At 42.0% G+C, this 22,327-nt stretch overlaps 1 protein-coding gene across 2 annotated transcripts in view; it reads left to right on the top strand.

Annotated features, from left to right (window-relative positions):
- The first annotated feature begins 4,366 nt into the window (after nt 1–4,366).
- ASXL1 (ASXL transcriptional regulator 1) overlaps nt 4,367–22,327 on the top strand; it is a 62,757-nt gene continuing 44,796 nt past the window's right edge. The window contains exons 1-3 of one of the 2 annotated variants that reach the window (XM_074318244.1): nt 4,367–4,692; nt 11,150–11,232; nt 13,642–13,750. In XM_074318244.1, the coding sequence (XP_074174345.1) occupies nt 4,636–4,692; nt 11,150–11,232; nt 13,642–13,750 (249 nt within the window). In that variant the 5' untranslated portion in view covers nt 4,367–4,635. The remainder of the gene's footprint in view (nt 4,693–11,149; nt 11,233–13,641; nt 13,751–22,327) is intronic. The other variant, XM_074318243.1, reaches the window with a different exon arrangement.

The following is a 22,327-nucleotide window of genomic DNA, read 5'->3' as shown; positions in this document are numbered from 1 at the left end:
CACCTGGAAACCTTAAAGAATCAGATGGAGACTGTTATTTTCCACAATTTTGGCAAAAACTAGCTCAGGTCATCCTTTGAAACCATTTGTGTGTGTGTGTGTGTGTGTGTGTGTGTGTGTCGGGGTCCCCACAAATCTTTTTAAGTAAAATGAAAAGAAGAATTTATTATTAAAGATGTTGTCACACTGTTGAGCATTAAAATTTTTTCATCATACTCATTCTAGACGATCTGGAAAATAAAGACAAGTGTAAAGAAGTGAAAAACATTACATCTGCCACCTTAATCTAAATGCTGTTTTGTGGGTGAACTGAAAAAGAATTTTTTTGAGGGTAATTTGACCTCTCTGAATCTCAACCTCATTTGAAAATGAGGATGAAGTTATTGAGAGAGAACATTCATCAGAGTAGCAAACTGTTTCAGGGCTTGGTTCACTGAAGTAGAGAAATGAGGCACACTAAATCTTCTTGGAAGCAAAGAGAGCTGGCATTTATTGAGGCAACTGTATGCAAAATGCTTTACAAAGATCCTATTTAGGGCGGATGGGTGACACAGTTGGTTAAAGCGCGAGCTCTGGGCAACAGAGCTGCTGGTTCGATTCCCACATGGGCCAGTGAGCTGCGCCCTCTGTAACTAGAATGAAGTCAGTGAGCTGCCGCTCAGCTCCCGGGTGGCCAGATGGCTCAGTTGGTTGGAGTGCGGGCTCTCAACCGCAAAGTTGCTGATTGGATTCCTCGACTCCCGTAAGGGAAGGTGGGTTGCGCCCCCTGCAACTGACAACTGGCAACTGGACCTGGAGCTGAGCTGCGCCCTCCACAATTAAGAATGAATGGATAAAGACTTGGAAAAAGTCCGGGAAGTACACACTGTTCCCCAATAAAGTCCTGTTTCCCTTCCCCAATAAAATCTTAAAAAAAAAACCCAAACATCCTATTTAACCCCAATTCTACCCTTTGAGTTTGTTATTATGCACCCCGTTGTTGAAATGATGACACTGAGTCAATGAGAGGTTTCATCACGCTGCCAAGGCCACACAGCTGGAGAACAAGTACAAGAAGATTCAAAGCCAGTGGCAATACACTATCTCCTAGTGAGGTTCGGCGACGGTGAGTGTATGTGTCCTTTTGGGAATCCTTGGTGTCTGCTTGTGGTGCCTGTACTAAGCATGTGAATTTTAGAGCAATTCTCTAGTTACTCCTTGGAGGTCAGAGGTGGGTGAAGCTACTCAAGAACATTTATTATTCAGATTCCTGAATGTGTCCCTTGCTCATAACTGTAGTTTGAAAAGTGACTCATCCCCAAATGGGGCAGGGTTGAATATCAGTCCTGTTTGTTTTATACTGCCCTGTGACACCTGTGTTGACTTTAAAGATACTCTGGAATAAAAGCACTGGGATTAAAAACAGAAACACACACACCAAAAAATGTATAGGGCAGGTTTTTGGTGCTTCTCACAAGAGAAGAAACTCATTGACTTTAAAAAAATCCCAGCTACTTAAGGCTTAATGAGTAAAGCCAATTTTCCAACACATACCGTCTACAGTCCTCTGAACACATTTCATTCTTTTTACTCTTAACTATGATGTTATCGTTAGTTTCTGTTTGATTCTACAAGGGTAGAGGCCTTGAAATACTCACATCTGGATTCCCCCATGGCTGGACCCAACTGTGAGAACTAGGCAGTGTTGGCTGCAAGATAAATAAAGGCGTTTTTCACAGTGCCTAGATTAGCTTTTTTGTGCTACTATAAATGTTACCCTGATACAGTGGCTTAAAACAACATCCATTTGTATTTCACACTTTCTGTGGATCAGAAGTTGACCACAGTGTGGCTCAGTTGGTTCTCTGCTTTGAATCTAACAAGGCTAAAATCCAGTTGTTGGCAGGACTGTTTTCTGCAGACTCGAGGGTGGAGGAGAACCTGCTTCCTGTTCATTCATGTTGTCAAAATTCAGTTCCAAGAGGTTGTAGGATTGAGGTCCTGTTACTTGTTGGCAGAGCTTGTTCTCAGCTTCTGAGGCTCCCTACATTCCCTGGCTCATGGCTCCCTTCAAAGTCAGCAACAGTGGGTTGAGTTCCTCTCAAGCCTGGAATCTGATTCTTCTCCAGCTTCATTTATCCAAGGCATCTCTTCTGTATTCTGCTTTTAACGGTCCATATGCTTACCTTGGGCCCACCAGATAATCTCGGATAATCTCCCTATTTTAAGGTCCTTAATTCCATCTGCAAAGTCCCTTTGCCAGGAAATATAACGTATTCACAGGTTCCAAGGATGAGTTCATAGTTTTGGGTAGGTTGGGGTCATTATTCTGCCTCCCACAGTGCCTGTACTAAGCATGTAAATTTTAGAGCAATTCTTCTCTAGTTACTCTTTGGAAGTTGGGGGGTGGGGTGAAGCTACTCAAGAACATCTGAAACAAGCCAAATGAGTTGTCAAAGGTTATTGTGTCAGGTATAAATTAAAAACAAAAAATCAGTTGAAACTAGTTTTTGGTGGTGGTGATAGTGGGTGTTGTTCTTCCTTTCCCCCCTCTTGGGGTGAAGTTGGAAGGGGAGAGATTTAAAAACATGCTTTCACCATTTAGAGTCTATTCACTTAGCAGGAGTTGTTTTAGTGGGCGTGGACGTCTGTGACCAGCATTAAAAGCAGGAGCACTGAACTGGTGTTGGACAGCATAGTATCAGTGTTCTCTCAGCTCCGGCTCGACCTTGTGCTAACACCAAGGAATGGAGGGGATGTTTCCTCACCCAGGGAAACTTTTGAAATGTGGCCAATCACCCAGCCTCCCTAATTTTTAAGAGCTGGCCATTAATCCAGTTTAGGACTGATTCTAGGAATGTTTCTGGATATTGATTCAATAGATATCTGTTGATTCAATAGGCTGCTGAGTGCAGCTTCTGCAAATACAGCTTCTGCAAACACATAGGGCACGAAAGCACAGGAGGAAATGAAGAAATGTCTGGGTCCATCAACTTGTTGACTCAGATATCTGTTGATAGGAACACACAGGAACAGAAAACCTATGTGTTGGGTACTCTGAACCTCATTTCATGCTCTGCAACCAAGGCTCGAAGAGGCTAAGTACTATTGCCCATTATCTCTCTGCTTGCACTAATTATTAAACACTTGCTCCACGCCAGGAGTCAAATTATATGGACCTAATATCAAGGTCCCTCTTCACACGCTCCTCCAATCTGCCAGGTGTTTTATGTTAATTTTAATCCCAACAATGCTGTGAGGTATTAAGACTCATGTTGTAGATTAGAAAATTGAGGCTCAGAGAGGTGAGCCCCTAGTTTTAGGCTGAGAGCCAGGGAGTGATTTAGCCAGGATTCCAGTCTAGGTCTGTTTGACTCCACCGCCAGTGTTCTCCCCGGAATACTGCCTCGAAAAAGGCCTCAGGTGCATTCTATTCAGTATGGCCTCCAAATCCAAGTTCTTTGCACTACCCGTCAACATATCACCAAATTCACCAAGTGGTAAGAACGCTCTAGGCTGCTGAGTGCAGCTTCTGCAAATACTGCTTCTGCAAACACACAGGGCATGAAAGCACAGGAGGAAATGGGGAACTGTCTAGGTCCATCAATTGTGGAATAACCGTTTTACTGGTATGAGTGGTTGTCTCATTATTATGCGGCAGTGAGTCATTCAGGGGAGGACCAAAAGGGAAAGTCCTGCCTCTTGTCACCTAAAAGAAGTGTCGGTGAGAACGGCTTAGGTGGAGAGAGGCACAAAGTGGGCTCTGGGAGTGGAACGATCAATTTTCGATCCCCACCCTCACCCATCAAGCAGCAAAAAGCGCCGAAGAGGTTAAACGTGGCTGGGGAGTGGTGGGGATTAAACGTAGCTCGGAGAGCCCAGCCACCGCCCCTTCCCAGCATCGCCTCCCAGAATGCCTCAGGCCCCCAGCAAGTTCCCGCACCTCGCGAGACTCCGCCCAGTCCCTTCCCCGAACGACTGCCAGTTCCTCTTCCTTACCGAGCTCTGCGTGAGGCTAACGGAGGCAGGGGAGGGCGGAAAAACAGGCCGCGGGGCACCCCGGGAGGTGTGGTCCAAGCGTTTCACGCAGCCATATTCTTCCGGAGCGGGGGAGGCCAGAGAGGCAGGCGGGACTACGATTCCCAGCAGTCCTTTCGGTTTGTTTTTGTTCAAAAAAAAAACCCCACACTCCCCCTCCTCACTCTTCACACACACTCACACACACCCACAGCAGACACTCACACACCCGGGCGCCGAAAGGAAAGCCGCGTCTCGCCTTCCCGCTCCGCCTCCAGTCCTGTCTCGGCCCCTCAGCAGAGCGGGAAAGCAAAGGCCGAAGCCGTGACCTCTGACCCCATGGTTATGCGGAGCCGCCGCATTCCTTAGCGATCGTGGGGCTGCCGCCGCCGCTGCCGCCGTGGGCGACTGACGCAGCGCGGGCGCGTGGAGCCGCCGCTACCCCTCCCCCATCACCGCCCTCGCGCCAGCCGGTCCCCGCGCGCCCGCCCCCACTCCCCGGCCGCACCCGAGTCCTCGCGCGCCGCCGCCGCCACGCGCCCCCCGCCGCCCCGCACCGTCGTCGCCCCAGCCCGCCCCGCCCGGAGGTCCCGCGTGGATTCACCGCTGCCGCCGCCGCCGCCGGGGAGGAGGAGGAGGATGAAGGACAAACAGAAGAGGAAGAAGGAGCGCACGTGGGCGGAGGCCGCGCGCCTGGTGAGGCGGGCCGCCAAAGGGGGGCTCAGTGGGGGCGTGGGGGTGGGATCGCCGCGCATCCCCCACCGGGAGGGGGAGGGGCGAAGCCCTGCCCACCGCTGGAGGGGCGGGGCCACCCTTCCTCCTGGAACGGGACAACCCCCCAAGGCGTTGGGTGGGGAGAGGTCCCCCGCCAGGTTGGATGTGGCGCCCTTTTCTGCACGCCACCCCCACTAAATTCCTGCGGAGGGGCGAGCTGGTAGGCCAGCTCCTCCCACTCCGGGCGGCGGGGCCCCAGCCTCCCCTCCCCCACTATTTGGCAGCGTCTGGGGGTCTGGGGAAGATTGGTTTATGCACTCGGGGGGAGTTAGGTTTCCGGGAAGGGTCGGAAGCTCCTCCCTCGCTTCCTGGTGGGCTGTGGGGTGATGGGTTTGACTCCAGGGGTGGGGAAGCGCCCCCAATTTCAAGGACACGAGTGGCATTTTGAGCTTTCCCAATATAAACCAGGTGTGTGGAGGGAAGCAAGTGCTTCCTCCCAGCTTGACCCCTGAGCAGTGGTTCTCAAACTTTAGTGTTCAGTGGGGACACCTGGGGAGGTTGTTAGGAATGCTGCTTCTGGGGCCCTTCTTAAGAGCTACTGAGCTAGATTCTGGAGTTCCGCCTCAGTATCTCATTTTAACCGGATGCCCAGGTTGATTTTAATGCAGGTGCCATGGACCACACTTTGAGAAACAGTGACTGGAGTGTTTTATTTCATAAGCTAGACTGGAGATAGGCACGCTACAGAGAACTGACCACACTTTGCAAAGAATGTATGTGTGTTCTTTATTCCTTAGTGTCCTGGCCTATGTATATATACATGGAGTGTTGCACAAATACCAAGTGTCTGAAGGTACTGCTCACTAAGGTTTTAGCAAGGGAGAGAGTAATTTGAGTGTTTGAAGCTGCCTGGTCAGGGAGGTTGTGAATTTTGTTTTCAGTGTCAGAGGACTTGTAGGTGAGATACGTTCCTTTTGGATTTGCACCCACAAAACTAAGACACTTTGAGACATGTTCTTATAAAATCTTGCTGATGACAGTAGTAACAGGTTGTGTTTCTCCCAGAGATGTCATTTCCTCAGAACTGTCACACAGCAGGGTTATAGTGCAGAGACCATTACTTGTCTCTTCACTCCCTGTAGTTTATATATAATTGCTATAATTCACTTTTAATGATGAATGGAATTCAACCTTCTAATCTTTTATTTTATTGGGAAATGAGATTCCTGCCTTAAAGGGGTGCAAGAAAAGATGAATATATGTTTAGGGTTGTTACAAATCTATGATACATCTTTTTCTTTTTTGGAGTCTCTAAAACTCAGTTACTGACTTGGAAGAACTATAAAGTTGTTTGGTCTATAGAGTTTTCACTGGTGTTCCAGATTGTCTTACCTGGGCTTTTTTTGCCCAAGGAATAGAAATAACAATTGTGCGCTGAAGTTTTTGTGCTTCAGTTAAATTGTTTTGGTTTGGCATGTGAAATTTGAAGATTTTTGAGATTCCTAAGTATTTTTTCTGATTCAATCAAAATTGGAAGCTTTGGCTAGCTTTCAGGATCTCTTGGAAATTTCAGGATTTCTTCAGTGTGGCTTCACCTAGAAACAAATTTAGCCTTGAAGGAGAGTAAGGGAGAGCCAAAAGGATGTGCACTCTCTTTCCTTGAGGTCGAGTTTTGTGTGTTCATTGAAATTCTCCTCTGAGTTCCTGTTATGCAGGTGTTTATGGCTCTGGGCACCAAAAAGAAATTTGCTTGCCAGAGTTTTACTTGTTAGAGGTAGGTGAAAGTACCTTTAAATCCTGTTATTTATGTCCTGACAGAATTTTAAGTCTTATTTGTCTCAAAGCTCTGTTGGCTCTTACTAGTTGAAAGACTTGAGGAATTTGGGGTCGACTATTCTGTTCAGCCTCTTTAGGTTCTTGAGTTTACTGTGATCTGACCTTCAGTGTCCAGGTTGCTTGTTTCTGTTTTGTCATTAGCCCAACTTCATGCCAGATGATGTGAGTTTTCTCTTTTTCTTCTATGGTTCTTAATTAAAAAATAGTCATACAAATAGAAATTACTTTGTGGTGCACTTAAAAATGTGAAAGACAACTCCTGGGAACATGGTCTGTAGCTTTGCATATCTTTTATTGTTTTTTGTTTTAGAATTTTCTTTGGGTGAGGGGGAGCTTTGAGAATCCTCTCATTTAAAAAAAGTTGCTGTAACTGAGTGCTGGAGAGTTTGTGCGAGTTTACACCGGACAGAGTGGCGTTTGAACATGAAGTTTGTGGAGTATCAGTTTGGCAGTATCAGGTAGAGAGACAGGCAGAGACCAGATTTTGAGGGCCTTGTATGCCAACTGAGCTGACATGGAAGGGCAGTAGATTTAACTGCTCTTTGGGCAGGGGAATTAGAAGTGCTTTACCGTGGCATTCAGATGCACTTGCTTGCGGGCATTTCATATTGCTTCTGACCTTGCTCAAAGTGGTGGCTAGAGTGATACAGGGAACCCTTTCAAGTGTTTTGGTAGGAGAGACAAGACTTCTGGAGAATTTCAGCAGTGTAGTATGCTCTAGGAGATTGATTTTTGCTGATGTTAAATATGTTAAGAAATAGATATTCTCTCAAACATTTTGTACGGTTGTCTTTTCTAGATGTAAGAGGTAGACTTCAGGGGTTTGGATGGGTATAAATACTCCTGGTTGTTAAGAATAATTTATTTGGGAGAAATAGCCAAGGGGATTTCCCTTTAAATTGAATGCCCTTAAATGGATTCTCCCTGGCTTTGAGAAACTCTTCATTGCACAGCTTTATCTTTCACTTTGATTCATGACTGACCATTCTTACATCAAACATTTTTTCCCCTTTGAAGTAGGAGAAGAGATACTTTTCTCCCCCTTTCTTTAAAGTGTGCTCTAGAAGCACAGAGACTAGGAATAGAACACTGCTGAATTGTTCTTATACTAAAAGCTGGAGGCATATACAGGTTTAAGAAAAGTAAATACTTTTATCTTTTAATGTAACTTCCTTTAGAGATTTTGTTTCCTCTGTCTTAGATTCTCAGCCTCTGATTCTCAGTTTTCCTGATTGTTGTTTAAATAATTGGTAACTAATTTTTTCACTCGTGCTTAAAAAAAAGTCCTACAAAAATTCACTAGCTCAGCTCACAATTAGTATCAAAGAAATTATATCTGTAGCAGTGAACATTAGTAGCTTGTCCCAGGGTTTGTTGTGGGTTTGTAGAAGTCGACACTGCCTACTTAGGTTCTTGGAGTACAAAGGTGGATAAGGTTTACCCTTGAGAGACTTACGGTCTTCTGGGGATGGGGAAGGTCCAGACACAGGAATAGAATTTTCCTAGCGGCATGGTAAGTGCCATCATAGATGTATAAATGGTAGAGTGACTTCTTGGTTCCTGTTTATTGTCCTGCTTATTGTAATTATGAACAGTCCCTCTTTTCACTCTCAAGTGTTCTGCTTCGGAAGGTAAATTATATGTGTTGTGGAACTATGGGGACACTGAAAAGACAATTCACTTCTGCCTGGCAGAGATCAGAGGTGGCTTCCTGGAGGAAGGTGCTTTCCGAACTGAATCTTGAGGGGTGAGTAGGAGTTAGGCCCATCACAGAGGATGTAAGCAGGAGCTGGTGACAAGAAATAGCAGAGGGAAGAGAGAAAGAGAAGGAATTTGTAAGGTGGAGATTGGGGGAATTGGGTAGAACTACGCATAGTTATTGGAACATGAAGTTTGTGGAGTATCAGTTTGGCAGTGTCAGGTAGAGACCAGATTGTGAGGGCCTTGTGTGCCAAGCCAGTGAGCACCTACTTTGTTCTGGGCACTGGACACACTTACATTATCTCTAATCTGTAAAACAACTCTGAGAGGAAGACATCAATATCCTTCCTTCACAAGTGAGAGAACCTGGGCTCAGATTGGGTAGGTTACTTGCCCAAGTTTAGAAGGCCAGAATTTGACTCCAAGTCTGTCTGGTTCTAAAACCCGTGTTTTTCTGGTGGGCCAATGGATTGTCTGGAAGTTTCAGCTTTTGCTGTGTGTGGTTAGGTTGCTGTTGAAGGATTGTAAAGCAGGAAAGTGATGAGGGCATGTTTATTTTGTTGGGTTGACCTCAGGCTATAGCAGGTAAGTTCTGCAAGAGCAGAGATTTGTCTTGTTTATTGATGAATTCCTAGAATTGTTCCTGGCACAAAGTATTCGTGTATTTGTTGAATGAAGGATGACAGCAGGGTAAGAATGGACTTGAGGAAAGCAGAGCTTGGTTGCACGGATATTAGTGAAGAGGCTGCTGTGTTGGGTCAGGTAAGAAACTGGTTGTAGGAGGTAGGGCAGGTGAGAGTGGAGGACGACACCTGGGTTTCTGAACTAGGTGATTAGATAGGCTGCCAACCAAAGTAGGGAATACTGGAAGAAGAGGGGAGATGAATTAGGGTGGATGGTCAAGGGGCAGGCCCGGTGCAGAGCTGAATATTTGAGTCTGAAGTTTGGGGAGAAATCAGGGCTAGAGGTAGAGATTTGGGATTTAATCAGAATGTAGGTAGTACTTGAAACTTTGGGACATGCTAATGCTATCCAAGGAGAATGTAAAAACTGCAAAGAGACAAGCTAAGAATGGGTTCATAGTAAATAGGGGTTTTATTTCAGCACCTATTTCTCCAAAACTTGACTTCCTTTTGTGTTGAGGGCTCATGTTCTTCCGTAGTGAGAACCGTCAGCAGCAGTCCTGTCAGACTTCTTGCTTTACATTTTACTTGTGACAGAGCAGTACTTAGTTGTTACCGTTGTTAAGTGACTAAGATGTAGTGGGGGCAGCCCCTGCACAGGTGGAGACAGTAGAAAGGTGCTGACAGCCTGTCTTTTTTCCTCCTTGAGAAGGATAACATTTCTAAAACAACTCAACCTCTTAAAGTCAGAGAGCTGCAGTTGCTCGCAAGAAACTACCGCCATGTCTTAGTTACAGATGATGCCGACATAAATGGGACATTCTGTTTCTCATTGTTTTGCTTGCACCCATCATGTAGAGTCATAGCATCGTGTTGCCAAATGGCAAAATGGGCCGTGGCAATTAACACCAAAATTTTACAACAGTAGCAGAAACCATCATTTAAAAATATGGGTACTGGGGTGGACGGGGTGGCTCAATGGTTAGAGCGTGAGCTCTGGGCAACGGGGCTACCGGTTCGATTCCCACATGGGCCAGCAAGCTGCGCCCTCTGCAACTAGAATGAAGTCAGTGAGCTGCCGCTCAGCTCCTGGGTGGACAGATGGCTCAGTTGGTTGGAGGGCGTCCTCTTAACCACAAAGTTGCCGGTTCCACTCCCACAAGGGATAGTGGGCTGCACCCCCTGCAGCTAACAATGGCAACTGAACCTGGAGCTGAGCTGTGCCCTCCACAGCTAAGATTGAAAGGACAACTTGACTTAGAAAAAGTCCCGAAAGTACACACTGTTCCCCAATAAAGTCCTGTTCCCCTTCCCCAATAAAATCTAAAAAAAAATAAGATAAAAAAATTAAAATATGGATACTAATCAAACTTCCTTGGGAAAGAAAATCTGAATGCATTTCTTATAAATTACTGTGTAGCACTATGTATTTTGTGGTTTAGTCATACAAACAGTATCAAGTGAAACAGTAAACAGGGATGCTAAGGTCCCACATACTGTAATATACGAGGTGGGACTTAAGTTCGTGAACTCATCCTAGAAAAAGTGCTATATACCGCATTGCTGAATATCACTATGGTCACCTTCAAAGTACTCCCCTTGGGAAGCTATGCACCAACGCCAGCGCCTAGTCCACCCTTCAAAGCAATTTTGGAACTCTTTTTCTGGAATGGCCATCAGGGCTGTCGTCGTATTACCCTTGATGTCCTGAAGGTCATCAAAATGTCTTCAATATTTCCTTTATCTTTGGGTAAAGAAAGAAGTCATTGGGGGCCAGATCAGGTGAGTAGGGAGGGTGTTCCAATACAGTTATTTGTTCACTGGCCAAAAACTCCCTCACAGACAGTGCCGTGTGAGCTGGTGCATTGTCGTGATGCAAGAGCCATGAATTGGTGAAAAGTTCAGGTCGTCTGACTTTTTCATGCAGCCTTTTCAGCACTTCCAAATAGTAAACTTGGTTAACTGTCCAGTTGGTACAAATTCATAATGAATAATCTCTCTGATATCAAAAAAGGTTAGCAACATTGTTGCAACAAGTTTGCAAACTTAATTGTCAGACCTATATGCTAGGAAGATGTGTTTTTAGAGTTGAGAATTAGAATATTTTAGCTAATTGCAGTCACAGCAACTATGTGTAACTTGGTTTCTAAAGTAATTTTAACTGTGGAAAAAACTGAATTGTCAGCAGTGATACTGCATAACAGAACTGTAGCCCATTATATGTTGATAGATATAAATGGAAATTGCACACTGAAATCATAACATTTATATTTCTTCAGGTACTAGAAAACTACTCGGATGCTCCAATGACACCGAAACAGATTCTGCAGGTTATAGAAGCGGAAGGACTAAAGGAAATGAGGTTTGTATTGCTTTTGTTGCTTAACATGAGGGTTTCATAGGACGTGTCTTTCTGTGGTTCTGTAGTGATGTAAGTCCACATAAGCATATATATCTGCTCATATGTCTGATAGTGGTGTGGAACTACTGTGTTTCCCCAAAAATAAAACCTACCCTGAAAATAAGCCCCAGTTAAGATCATCAGCCAAATGGACACATTTAGTACGCTATGATGATGTTCCAGAAGAAGGTGACATGACTGTATTTGAATAAATGTAGATTATTGTACGTGAAAAAATAAGACATCCCCGAAAATATGCCCTAATGCGTCTTTTGGAGCAAAAATTAATATAAAACCCAGTCTTATTTTCGGGGAAATACGGTATCTCCCAGATTGTGTCCTCTTGAGTGGAGGGTGGGAGTGGGTGAACATTAATTTGTTTTCATCAGAGGTCCAGTGGCTTTCCCCATCCTTGATCTCCCTTAAATCTTGACTTGTAGCTTGCTTTTGTTTAAGGAGTTGGCACATTTTCTCTTGTACTGTGTTTTGTAAGTTTCAGTGATAGAGTGGGGTGGATTCTGACAGGCTCTATCGAGTCTAAAACTACCCTCTCTCTCTGCTGTATCTCTGAAGTCCTTTGTGTAGAATCAAAGAGGGGTGGTCTCATCATAAAATCCACTGGCTTTTTTTTCTCTTACTGATTCTAGCCATTCATGATATGAATATAGTAAATTTTGGGGTAACCTTGATTTTTGTTGTGCTGTGATGTAGGTTTCCCTGAGAAGCAGCAAGTCAGCAACAAAAAAGGGATTGCAGGTCCCCAAACCAGTGACTGCCCTTAATCCTTTTCTCTCCTCACCTGAACTTTTTTTTTTTTTTCAAATGCAAGAGGAGAGCTCAACACAGTCTTTTCTTGGGACAGAACAAACAGCGTATGTTTTTGCTGGTTAAGCTCTATCTGCTTGGCATTGACCTTTTAGGGTCAAAACATACTTTCCTGTTGTCAGTTCATACATTCTCGAGTTGACATTTTCTGGGGAAGGAAGCTCAGGATTGCCTAGATCACATTCATTTAAATAGTACCTGTGCACTGTGTAGTGTTATAATTGTGCTTTATTTTTGTTTTTACGGGCTATTTCCCATCATGCTGCTGTCTGCACTGCTGTTGGACCACTATGCCTATAGAAGGTAAATTAGTCCCTTTGGGACAGATGGAATTAAGAACTTGAATTTGTTTCTGCTTCTTGCTCTTGTAGGAATTCTGTAGCAGTCATGGTGGCTCGTGATGAGTGAGCAGCTCTGTAATTTGTAGACAGAGGTATAGTGTGTAGGAGCCACACTGTTTGCAGAAGGAGTCTACCAGCATGCTGTTCCCCTTGTAGCAGAGATGTTAGCACACCCACTTGATACTCCAGATTCTGCACAAGATTTCTTTTAGAGATTGGTTCTTCATGAAAGTGTTTTTAGCATCCAGTGTGTTCCAAAGCTGTCTAAGTAATAGGTTTTTTTAATGGCTTTTTTTAAACTCAGAAATTATTTTTAACACTGCATAAATCAGGGCCTCTGGTTCTGAAAAGTGCTAAGAGACTTTCAGATATTCGTATATTTTTTTAACATGCTGGGGAGAGGGAAGAGAAGGTGCACAGGTGAATGCGACCGCCAAGCTCGTGCTAGTGCCAAACTTGGTCCCGGTAACGGCAGGGGTCTGTGTTTTTGACAGCTTTTCTATTTTAAGATTTAGGAACTAGCCTCTCATTCACTGAGTTGTCATTTATTTTGGGAACTAGTGTTGTAGCAGGGACCATGAAATAACTTAACATGCCATCTTTTTTTTGGTTTAACGTTATTGGGTACTAAATCTGTTGTACTTTTTTTTTTATATTCAAATTGAAACGATTGCTCTTGTGTAGATGTAGAATAAAACCTATCCTTCCCCCTTCCCAACAGAGAAAAAGCAAATGGAATACTGTTCTTTTGTGTGCTGATTAGAAAATATTTAACTGGGAACAAAAAAGCTGTGCTTGTTCTTGGGACGGCACCATTGATTTCTGTGGTCTTTGTGTTGATAATGTTATGTGGCGGTTTCCAAGCATTACATGCATGAGTGAACTTGAAAAATAATTGTATAGTTTTTCTAAATTTCTTGAGAATTTGGTTCATATTGTCAAAATGCACTAAAGAAGTGCCAGGTATGGCTCGGGGTTATCAGAAAACATGTCTTGTCCCAGAGTACTGTGGATGTAATTTATGGGAATTTCACATGTTACTCTTTTGCTACTTTCAAAGTGGAATGTTGTCATGGGAGCTTTTCTTCTATAGTTCTTGCTCTGCTTTTTATTGATTTAGGAATGAGTTGGAGAGTATTAGATCTTTGAGTAAGTAGGCATATGGACTTGTATGACCCTCACCCATCCTTGTGTGTTTTTACAGTGGGACATCCCCTCTCGCGTGTCTCAATGCCATGCTGCATTCCAATTCAAGAGGAGGAGAGGGGCTGTTTTATAAACTGCCTGGCCGAATCAGCCTTTTCACACTCAAGGTAAGTAATATAAACTCGGTTTTGGTGCAGTGGTTCTTAAGCTTTTACTGGGCATACGAATCACCTGATAGCTCTGGAATGAGGCCGTGAATTTGCATTTCTAATAAGCAGGCCGGTGAGGTTGATGCTGTTTGGTCCTAAATGGCAGTTGACTGAGATGTTGTAGTGTGAACAGGGTATTAGGAATTATTTAGTCATATCGGCTGTTGTGTCTGTATTTGGCCTTTCCTGACTATAGCTTTGCAGATTGTATGCAGCACAGGGATAAGTATGTGTGGGGGTAATTACAAACGTGCCTTGATTAGGGTTTTGTGTGTGTTAATATTGTGAAGGATAAATTACTGGGCAGCTAAAGTAAGACCTGGTCTGGGAAATACCTGATTGTGAACATTCTAGTGGAAATTCAAAAACTCATTAGCATTTACTAAGTGACACTAATTATAAAGGAAGATAACTTAAGTCAGATAAAGCTTTAGTAGAACGGAAATGAAGAAGCTAATTTTTTCTCTACCATTTGTGATACGTGTGGCTATCATTTAAACCAGCGTTGGCAAACTTATTCTGTAAAGGCCAGACAATATTTTAGGTTTTGTGGAGCATACTATCTGTATCATAACTGTTTAGTTTTGCCATTGTAGTGGGAAAGCAGCCATAGACAATGCGCAAACGAAGGGACCTGTCTGGCTGTGTTCCAATAAAACTTTATTTGCCAGAACAGGCAGTGGGCCAGATTTGACTTAGGGCTCCTGATTTCCTGACTCCTGATTTAGACATAAGATGACCTGTTGATGGTGAGGAAACTGAAATTTTGATGCTGACCCTTATGCTCTTCCAATATGTAATTATAAGTTGCGGTAGTCCACATACAAACATTTCCCTTTTAGTTTTGTTCTCTTGATAGGCTTGTTTTCTGTAATTAATTCAAAATTAAACACTTGAACAAATACAGTCACAAATGCAGTCAGAAAACTTGATGTTATATGTACATATCAAATGTATCATGTTCACGTCTGTGTCATTTTCTATATTATTTTTATTTCTATTATTTTGGACTTTTTTGTTAAGAGAAAGTATAATGTAATGTCAGGAACTGAGCCTTGGGAGAGACAAAGCCCTGAGTTAAACACCCAGCTTTGGAACCTGGGACAGTTTTAACTCCGCTTCATGGTGGCGTATGCATCCCTGGCACAAAGTCAGTTCTTAATAAATGGTAGCTTTTGTGGTATTCCTTTAGGTTCTTCATCCTTAATTGCTTGTTAATGGCATTTTTCTACTGTATATTGTTATATATAATGTAATTATACTATGTAATTATGTATAATTATAATTACGTGTATTGTATGTGTTACAAATATGCTTGTTAATGGCATATTTCTATTTTAAGAGGGAGGTGTTCTATAAACACCTTGAGGGTAGGAACTGAGTTTTATTTGTCTTTGTAATTTGTCTCTGGACAGAATTCTTGGCATAGTCCATGCCTAATATTTGAACTGAATTAAATTTCTTAATTTTAATATATTTGAGTAAACTCTATTGTATGAATCTGCTCTAAGCTTGGGGACATTCTGTTAGTCTGCAGCTCTGTCTGATGATGCATTGATTGAAGATGTATGTGCTCAGTGTGTCTTCTCACCTGCCTTTGGCTTTATGTTGCTTGGGCTGCATAGCATGTTGCTTGTTGGTGTTGTACATCACCGCTCTGATTCTTTGTGCTTTTTGGGGGTTAGTGGCTTGTTTGTCTGGTTCCCTCAGTGAGATTAAACTCCTTGAGGGTAGAGACTAGGTTTATTTATTTCAGTATCCACTAGGGTACTGTGCAGAGTAGCCATCAATAAATGCATGTTTAATGAATGATTAATGCATGATGGCTACATTTTGGTACTTAATTTTTATCCTAATCTTGATGAAACTATTCCTAGATCTGCCTCTGGCATGTAGCTCATATCTCAGCTAAAATAGGTGTTTACTGTTGTGGCTTTAGTAGAAGTATAGTTTGATTAATTATGTGTGTGTCACTTAATTTTAACCTGTTATAAAAGCAATACGTGCAAATACAACAGAAAGCAAAATACAACAGAAAAAGTGAAAGTAACCCATAAATTCTACCTATAACCTACATAAAAAGTTATATTAATTTGAAAAAAATTGGCTCATACGTTTCTTAATGGCTTTGCTGTTTACTTTAGTTAATATATTTGCCATGATACTAGTACGTATAGACATACCTTATTATTTTTAAAGACTGTTGTGGGATTCTAGATTCCAGGTTAGGAATATGTGGTAATTATTAGTCTCTTGTTAAATGTCTCGTTATCACTACACTATCTCCCAGAAATTGTGCAGGCGTTTACTTTATTGTTACTTAGGAATGGATAAGAACAGATACCAAAAATCTGAACCAGCTTGATTACCCTCCTGGTGATCTGAGAACCCACGTCTGTCCAGTAAACACTCAAGTTCAAGGTGGTGTTGACACATATTTTTAATCCATTTTTGTATTTTGAAAAAATTTCAAAACTGCAGAAAAATTGGAGTACAATAGTGAACATCCCCTACCATCTGGCTTTCTTATTAATTGTTACAAGTTTGCCACGCTTGCTTTAGTCCTCTCCACATAGGTATGTTTGTTTGTTTTTTGTTGATGTTTTTTCAGAACCATTTGAAAGTGTTAACTAGTGCTGGTACTTCACACCTAAATATTTTAGAATATATGTCATTTATTTTACATTTTTTTATTTTTCAATTACAGTTGACATACAATATTGTATTAGTTTCAGGTGTACCACATAGTGATGAGACATTTATATATCTTGCGAAGTGATCACCCTGATAAATCTAGTATTCATCTGACACCAAACATAGTTATTACTAGAATATATATCTTAAGAGCAAGGACATTGTCCTAAATAACGGTAATTTCACTATCACATTCAAGAAACTTAATATTGATACAGTAGTATATAACACATTGTCCATATTCAAATTTTCTCTAGTTCCAAAAACATTCTTTGTAGCTTATTTTTTAACTCCCGCATCGTCAAGAATCATACATTACATTTGGTTTTCATATCTCTTTAATCTCCTTTAATGTAGAACAGTCCCCTGGTCTTGTGTCTTTCATAGCATTGATATTTTTGAACAGTCCAGGTCAGTTGTCTTACAGAATTAAATACATTTTTAAAGGACTAATAAAAGTGTGGATATCTTGGTTATTTCCAGACTCCTTTACGATGGTACTGCTAGATAATGTCTACTGTTCCAGGGTGGAGCCCAGAGCCACTCAGCAGTGACAGATCGAAGTGATGGGATGTTTTGTATATTGGTCAGGATCTTGCCTGTAATAAAGGACAGGAAGACACAGATTATTTAAATCACATTTCTCATTTTTCCCTTTAAAGGTGGTGGTGACACCTCTGAAATCCTGTGGCATTTTGTTTTCCTAAGTTTTCTCTCCTGTGTTAAGGAGAAAAGCATGTGCAGAATGGCTTGGTAGTTTTTCTCCCCCTTGCTTGGAAATCTCTTCTAGTGGGCCATCAAGGTCAAAGTTATACTTACCTATTTGGTTTTGTTACTTAGTTGAAAATAGAGGAGTTTTTTCACTTTTGGATACATTGTGTGGCGTTGTCCATGATTACCAAAGCTTTACTGATAAGCTGGAGTCTTTTGGGGCATGCCACAGGGTTTCTTCTCTGATAAAAGTTGTTCCGGGTAATGTGATGGTACATTTGACACTTTATATATAGATGCTTGCATCAGTCCGCAGCTAGTCCTCAGGGATACATGGGATAGATGAAATCTGCCCATGCTTTGAATTCTTGATTTGAATTGCTTTCCTTAAGCTGTTCCTGGAGTCAGCTGCTAGTGTCCATCATTGCCTGGTTAGAGGTAGAATTTATATTATTTTTTACACCGGGGATTTTCCATCCTGTAAAACCACTCTGAGCTGCTTTGTAGTGTTCTACATTTTTAGGACGTTCATGGTGAACTACTCTGCATTTGTGAATCTGATTGTGTCACTGGTGAGTTTAACCTGCATTGATGAGTGGTCATTTCAGCCCTCACTGTCAGGTATCACTGCAGTCATCTGAACATGGCTCAGTGTTACTGTGGAATGATGCTCGAAGTGAGATGTCACTTAGGTCACTTATGGCTATTTGGACTCCTTCAGGGCCTTTAATTCAATTAACATGCCTGGTTGACTCTTTTAAATATATAAAAAGTATAAAAGATGTCTTCTCGTTAAAAGAAATAGATGACTACACTTGAAGTATCCATCCATTAAAATCCACAGTTTGCAAATAAAGGAAAAAGCAATTGGAGAAAGAGAAGGTAATTATTGTAGTCTCACAATGTTACTTATAGAACTGCAATTAAAATATTTATGTGCAACTCCACACTTAGAGCAATTTCAAAACTATATTACCATTAAACAAATGGAATAAGCCTAGACTTACTGCAATAAAATCATAGAGTCTGTCATTTGAAAGGCAGTGTCAGAATCCATTTTGATTTTTGATAGGTACACAGAAAGCAGAGTGAGTGGTCTTTTAAAAATGCGAATCACATCGTATCACTATCCTGCTTGGCCCTTGCCTACCACTCTGATCTGCTCTCCCGGCACTTCCCCTTGGTCATTATGCTTTAGCCACCCTTCGCTGTGTTTCTTAAGTACCCCAAACTTGTGTCTGCTTCAGAGCCCTTTCACTAGCCCCTCTGTGTAGCTTCTCGTCATTTGGTTCTTCGTCCAAAAGTATCTTCTCTGTGAAGCTTTCTCTAACTACTAATCTAATTCCACAACATTATCGGGGTTTTTATCTGTTTCATAGCCCCATCAGTATCGGAAATTACCTTGTTTGTTTGGTTACTGGGTTATCCTTAGCGTCCCCGCACTAGAATGGAAGTGCAGGGACTTTGTTTTCACTGCGTCTCCTGTGTCTGGCATGTAACGATTGGCTGACTGTAACGTAGAAGATGGCATCATCGAAATCTTCAGCCAGCTAGTTCCTGTAATTCACCTTCCTTTTATATCAGTTTTACTATAGAATATGCATATTTTTTCTTCTGCTCAGCAAGTTGACTTCTAAGAATTTTTTTTTTCCTTGCCCTCTTTAGAGCAGTTCTACATAAATCTGTGAAAGAATCTGCTGACAGTAGAAATAAATCTTTCCCAGGCTATGGCTATAAACTGGTTTCTCTTAATTGCTGAAGCCAGAAACTGAGCCATTTAGAAACAATTTAAACATTTTAGGTATGTTTTAGATATCATGTTATTATTCCTTTTAGAGTTTTAAATTTTGATCATCTTGCTTGTTAGATACAGGAATTTTTCTACTCATTGAAAATGATAGTGACATTTTTAGACAATGTCTTATGGTCTGTGTTAGCCTTATCAAATATATGATCTTTTTAATGCTTAGAATCCTAGAATGTTAGTGTGGGAGGGTCTCTCAAATCATCTTAATTTTGCAGATTGAAAACAGAATTTCTAACAGATTAAATGATTTGAAATGATTTGTCTGTGACCATACTTCTGTGTGACAAATGCATGTGGCCGTGTTGGGACTAGAACCCAGGGCCACACCTTTTCAGTTTGATTTCTTTTCTTTTTTCCACCTCCCGCCACCGGTTTAAGCCATTGTTTCTCCGTCTAATTGGCCCAAGCTGGTATTATGAGCCTTGTGCTCCCCCTGCTGAGGCAGTCGGTTGGCCGCTCACAGCAGCTCTTGGCCCTCTTGCCCGCTGCTGGCCGCTCACGATGGCTGCCGGCCACTCACGCCGCACGCCGACCACCGGCTGCACACAGCAGCCCAGCTCCAGGGAGAGCCCTTGTTCACAATCTTAGCTGTAGAGGTCACAGCTAGCTGGCCCATGTGGGAATCGAACCAGTGACTCGGCATTAGGAGCATGGTGCTCCAACCACCTGAGCCACAGGGCCAGCTCTTGATTTCTTTTCATTATGCCATTTTAGAATAAATAATTTTTCTTCAGGTTTTGTGACCTTTGGTCACTCCATCTTTTTGAAGCACCTTATGAGTTTCTTGATAGTTCTCAAAATGTCAGTTTTACTCTCTTTAATGAAAATTTTTATAATTGTTAAGCAAAAGTAGCTTTTCATATCCTTAGATGTGACGTCTTTAGTTATGGTTAATTGGTTTGCATTTCTGCCCTCTGCATTAATTCTGTTGGGGCAGTTCTGATCATAGGCGTTCTTTTCTATGCCAGAATGAGTAACTTCTGGTGGTGGTAAGAGCACTGGACTCGGAGTCAAAGTCTGGGTTCCAGCGGAGCACCTCATGTCTTAATGTCTTCATTTGTACATGTTTTTCCGAACACTGAGGGGTTGAAATAGATTAGTTGTTTAAATACATCATGTGTAAAACCATTTTTTCTCATGAAATTGAGCTTCAGTAATAAGTATATGACTGTGAAACTGCTCTGTTTGAAACAAGCATGAGGGCCCAGCTTCTCCATCTCTGTGGATTTGCCATCCTCACCCCACTCCCTAAGCACCCCAGACGTTTTTCCCAGGCCCTGCAGCTCTGTTGAAAACATCCTGGAGTAAAAATCCAATAAAGATCCTTCCTGTGCTCACATTCTAACATCTAGACTGTTTTGTGTGAAAAGTAAGGCAGCCCTGGATATTTTCCTTTCCTGTTCTTTTGTGAGGCGTTTGCTATTTACTGGAGGCTCTGTTTCATTGCAACCCCTGTTCCACTCTGCTATCAGAGGTCGGCACAGAAGGCCCAGTTAGTAGATCAGTGGTACCATTTGCTTTGGGTAATGATAGCAGTTTAGTTTTGATGAAGGCTTTGACCCTTCAATTGGTAAAAGGTTCCTTATTTGTTTGAATGATTCTCAAGGGATGTCTGAATCTGCCTTTGAAAAAAGGGATATTCCGTTGTCTGACAGGATTTCCAGACAGCTCAGGGAAAAGAGAGAACTTGATTGTTTGGGGAGCCCTGGTGGGACTCTGGTTTTATGCCTAACAGATGAGTTGCCTTTTGTCCTTCTACCTCCTGAAGTTCAAAGACCTGTAAGAATGAAGCGGTAAAGGTCAGGTAACAGGTTTGGAAAGCATTACCACCAGGAGGATTTTGTGGTAGCTCGGGGTGGGGGCAGGGGCAGGATGATAATTTCAGGGTTGTTAAAGTGACATACATTTTTAAAACAGTTATAAACTTTTTTTAAGTAAGTGTGTGTGTGGTTCTTTTTCTTTCTTTTTTTTTGTTTTAGAGCACCACGGTTCTAGGGAAATGAGATTGTGTATGTTCCAGGTTTCCTTGGGACTGTGTTTGAAAAAATATTTAGCGCTTTTCTTTTGGTCAGCCAATGTGAAAACTCTGCATTTGATCTCTTTTCTCAGTCCTTCAGATCAGACTTTTTGGGAGAGTTATTTGAGGAACTTGTTTAGTCTAAGCATAGCTAAATCTGAAAGAAAAGATGGAAACTGGTGTTTGAGTGCTAACTGTATTCTAGCCAGGCATCATGCTTCTCACATTGGTCTTTTTTAAAACATAAATGTGTTTCCTATTCCTTGGCTAATGGGGAAACAGCCTGAGAGAGTTTAATGGTACAAAGTCACATTTTTGGGTATTTGAGAGGTTTGTATTTAACACGTGGGGGACAATTTAGGAGGTTTTAAGTTTTGACTAAATGAGTTGGTTCCCAAAAGTTTGAGAAGCATAGTCAAGGTTCTGAAAGAATACTTTCAAATTCTTTGTGCATCTTGGGGTGGGAGAGGAATAGGGAGCGAAAAAGGTGGCTATTTTTTTCTCTTCTGGAAGATTCTGTCTTTTTCAATTCATTTGTACTAGATGGGCTTTGAAATGTGTCCCTTCAAGGGTCAGCTAATTTTTTTGTTTTAGTCTTTTCTTTGACTCTTTTATGCTAGTTTTCCTTTGGTAAATTAACTCCCGACAATTCCCCTTTTAAAACGTTTTTGGGCTCTCCATTTCCATTACCACCACCTTAGTGGAAGTTATCCTTGTATGTGGGGTACTGAAATGGTTCCTGCTTGGTCTCCTTGCTTTCATATTTGCCTTTTTAGACTGCAGTTTGCTCCTTTATAATTCTCCCAGTGCCAGAGGGATTTTTTAAAAACATAATTTGATCATGACACATTTCTGTTTGATACCTGTCAATGGTTTTCTATGGCATATATAAAAAAAATCCAAACCTTGCTCAGCCACACCACCCTTTCAGTTTTTTGAATTCCTTAAGCTCTTTCCAGTTTTGGGATCTCCCATTTGGAACTCTCTTCCCTCTGCTTTTGCCTGTCTCAAATGTCAGTTCCTCAGAGGAGCCTTATGTGTAAATTGGATATTTTTCTTGTGCCCTGAACTTCTTATCATATAATTTTATATAATTATTTGGGTGATTGTTTGATGCGTCTCTCCCGACTAGGCCTTAGGGGCAGATAATCTATGTTATTTTGTTCTTGGCTATATCCTCAGCATCTGTCATAGTAGGTGCTCAAATGTTTTCTGGACAAATGCAGTGGAAAGGTACATGGAGGGAAATACTTTGATTGGTAGCAGTTCTCTATGCTAAACAGGTGAATTGGTTCAGGATAGTGAA

The sequence above is a fragment of the Rhinolophus sinicus genome, linkage group LG13 (assembly GCF_036562045.2).
Source record: "Rhinolophus sinicus isolate RSC01 linkage group LG13, ASM3656204v1, whole genome shotgun sequence".
NCBI classification, from domain to species: Eukaryota; Metazoa; Chordata; class Mammalia; order Chiroptera; family Rhinolophidae; genus Rhinolophus; species Rhinolophus sinicus.
This window is presented reverse-complemented; position numbering and strand designations above follow the sequence as displayed.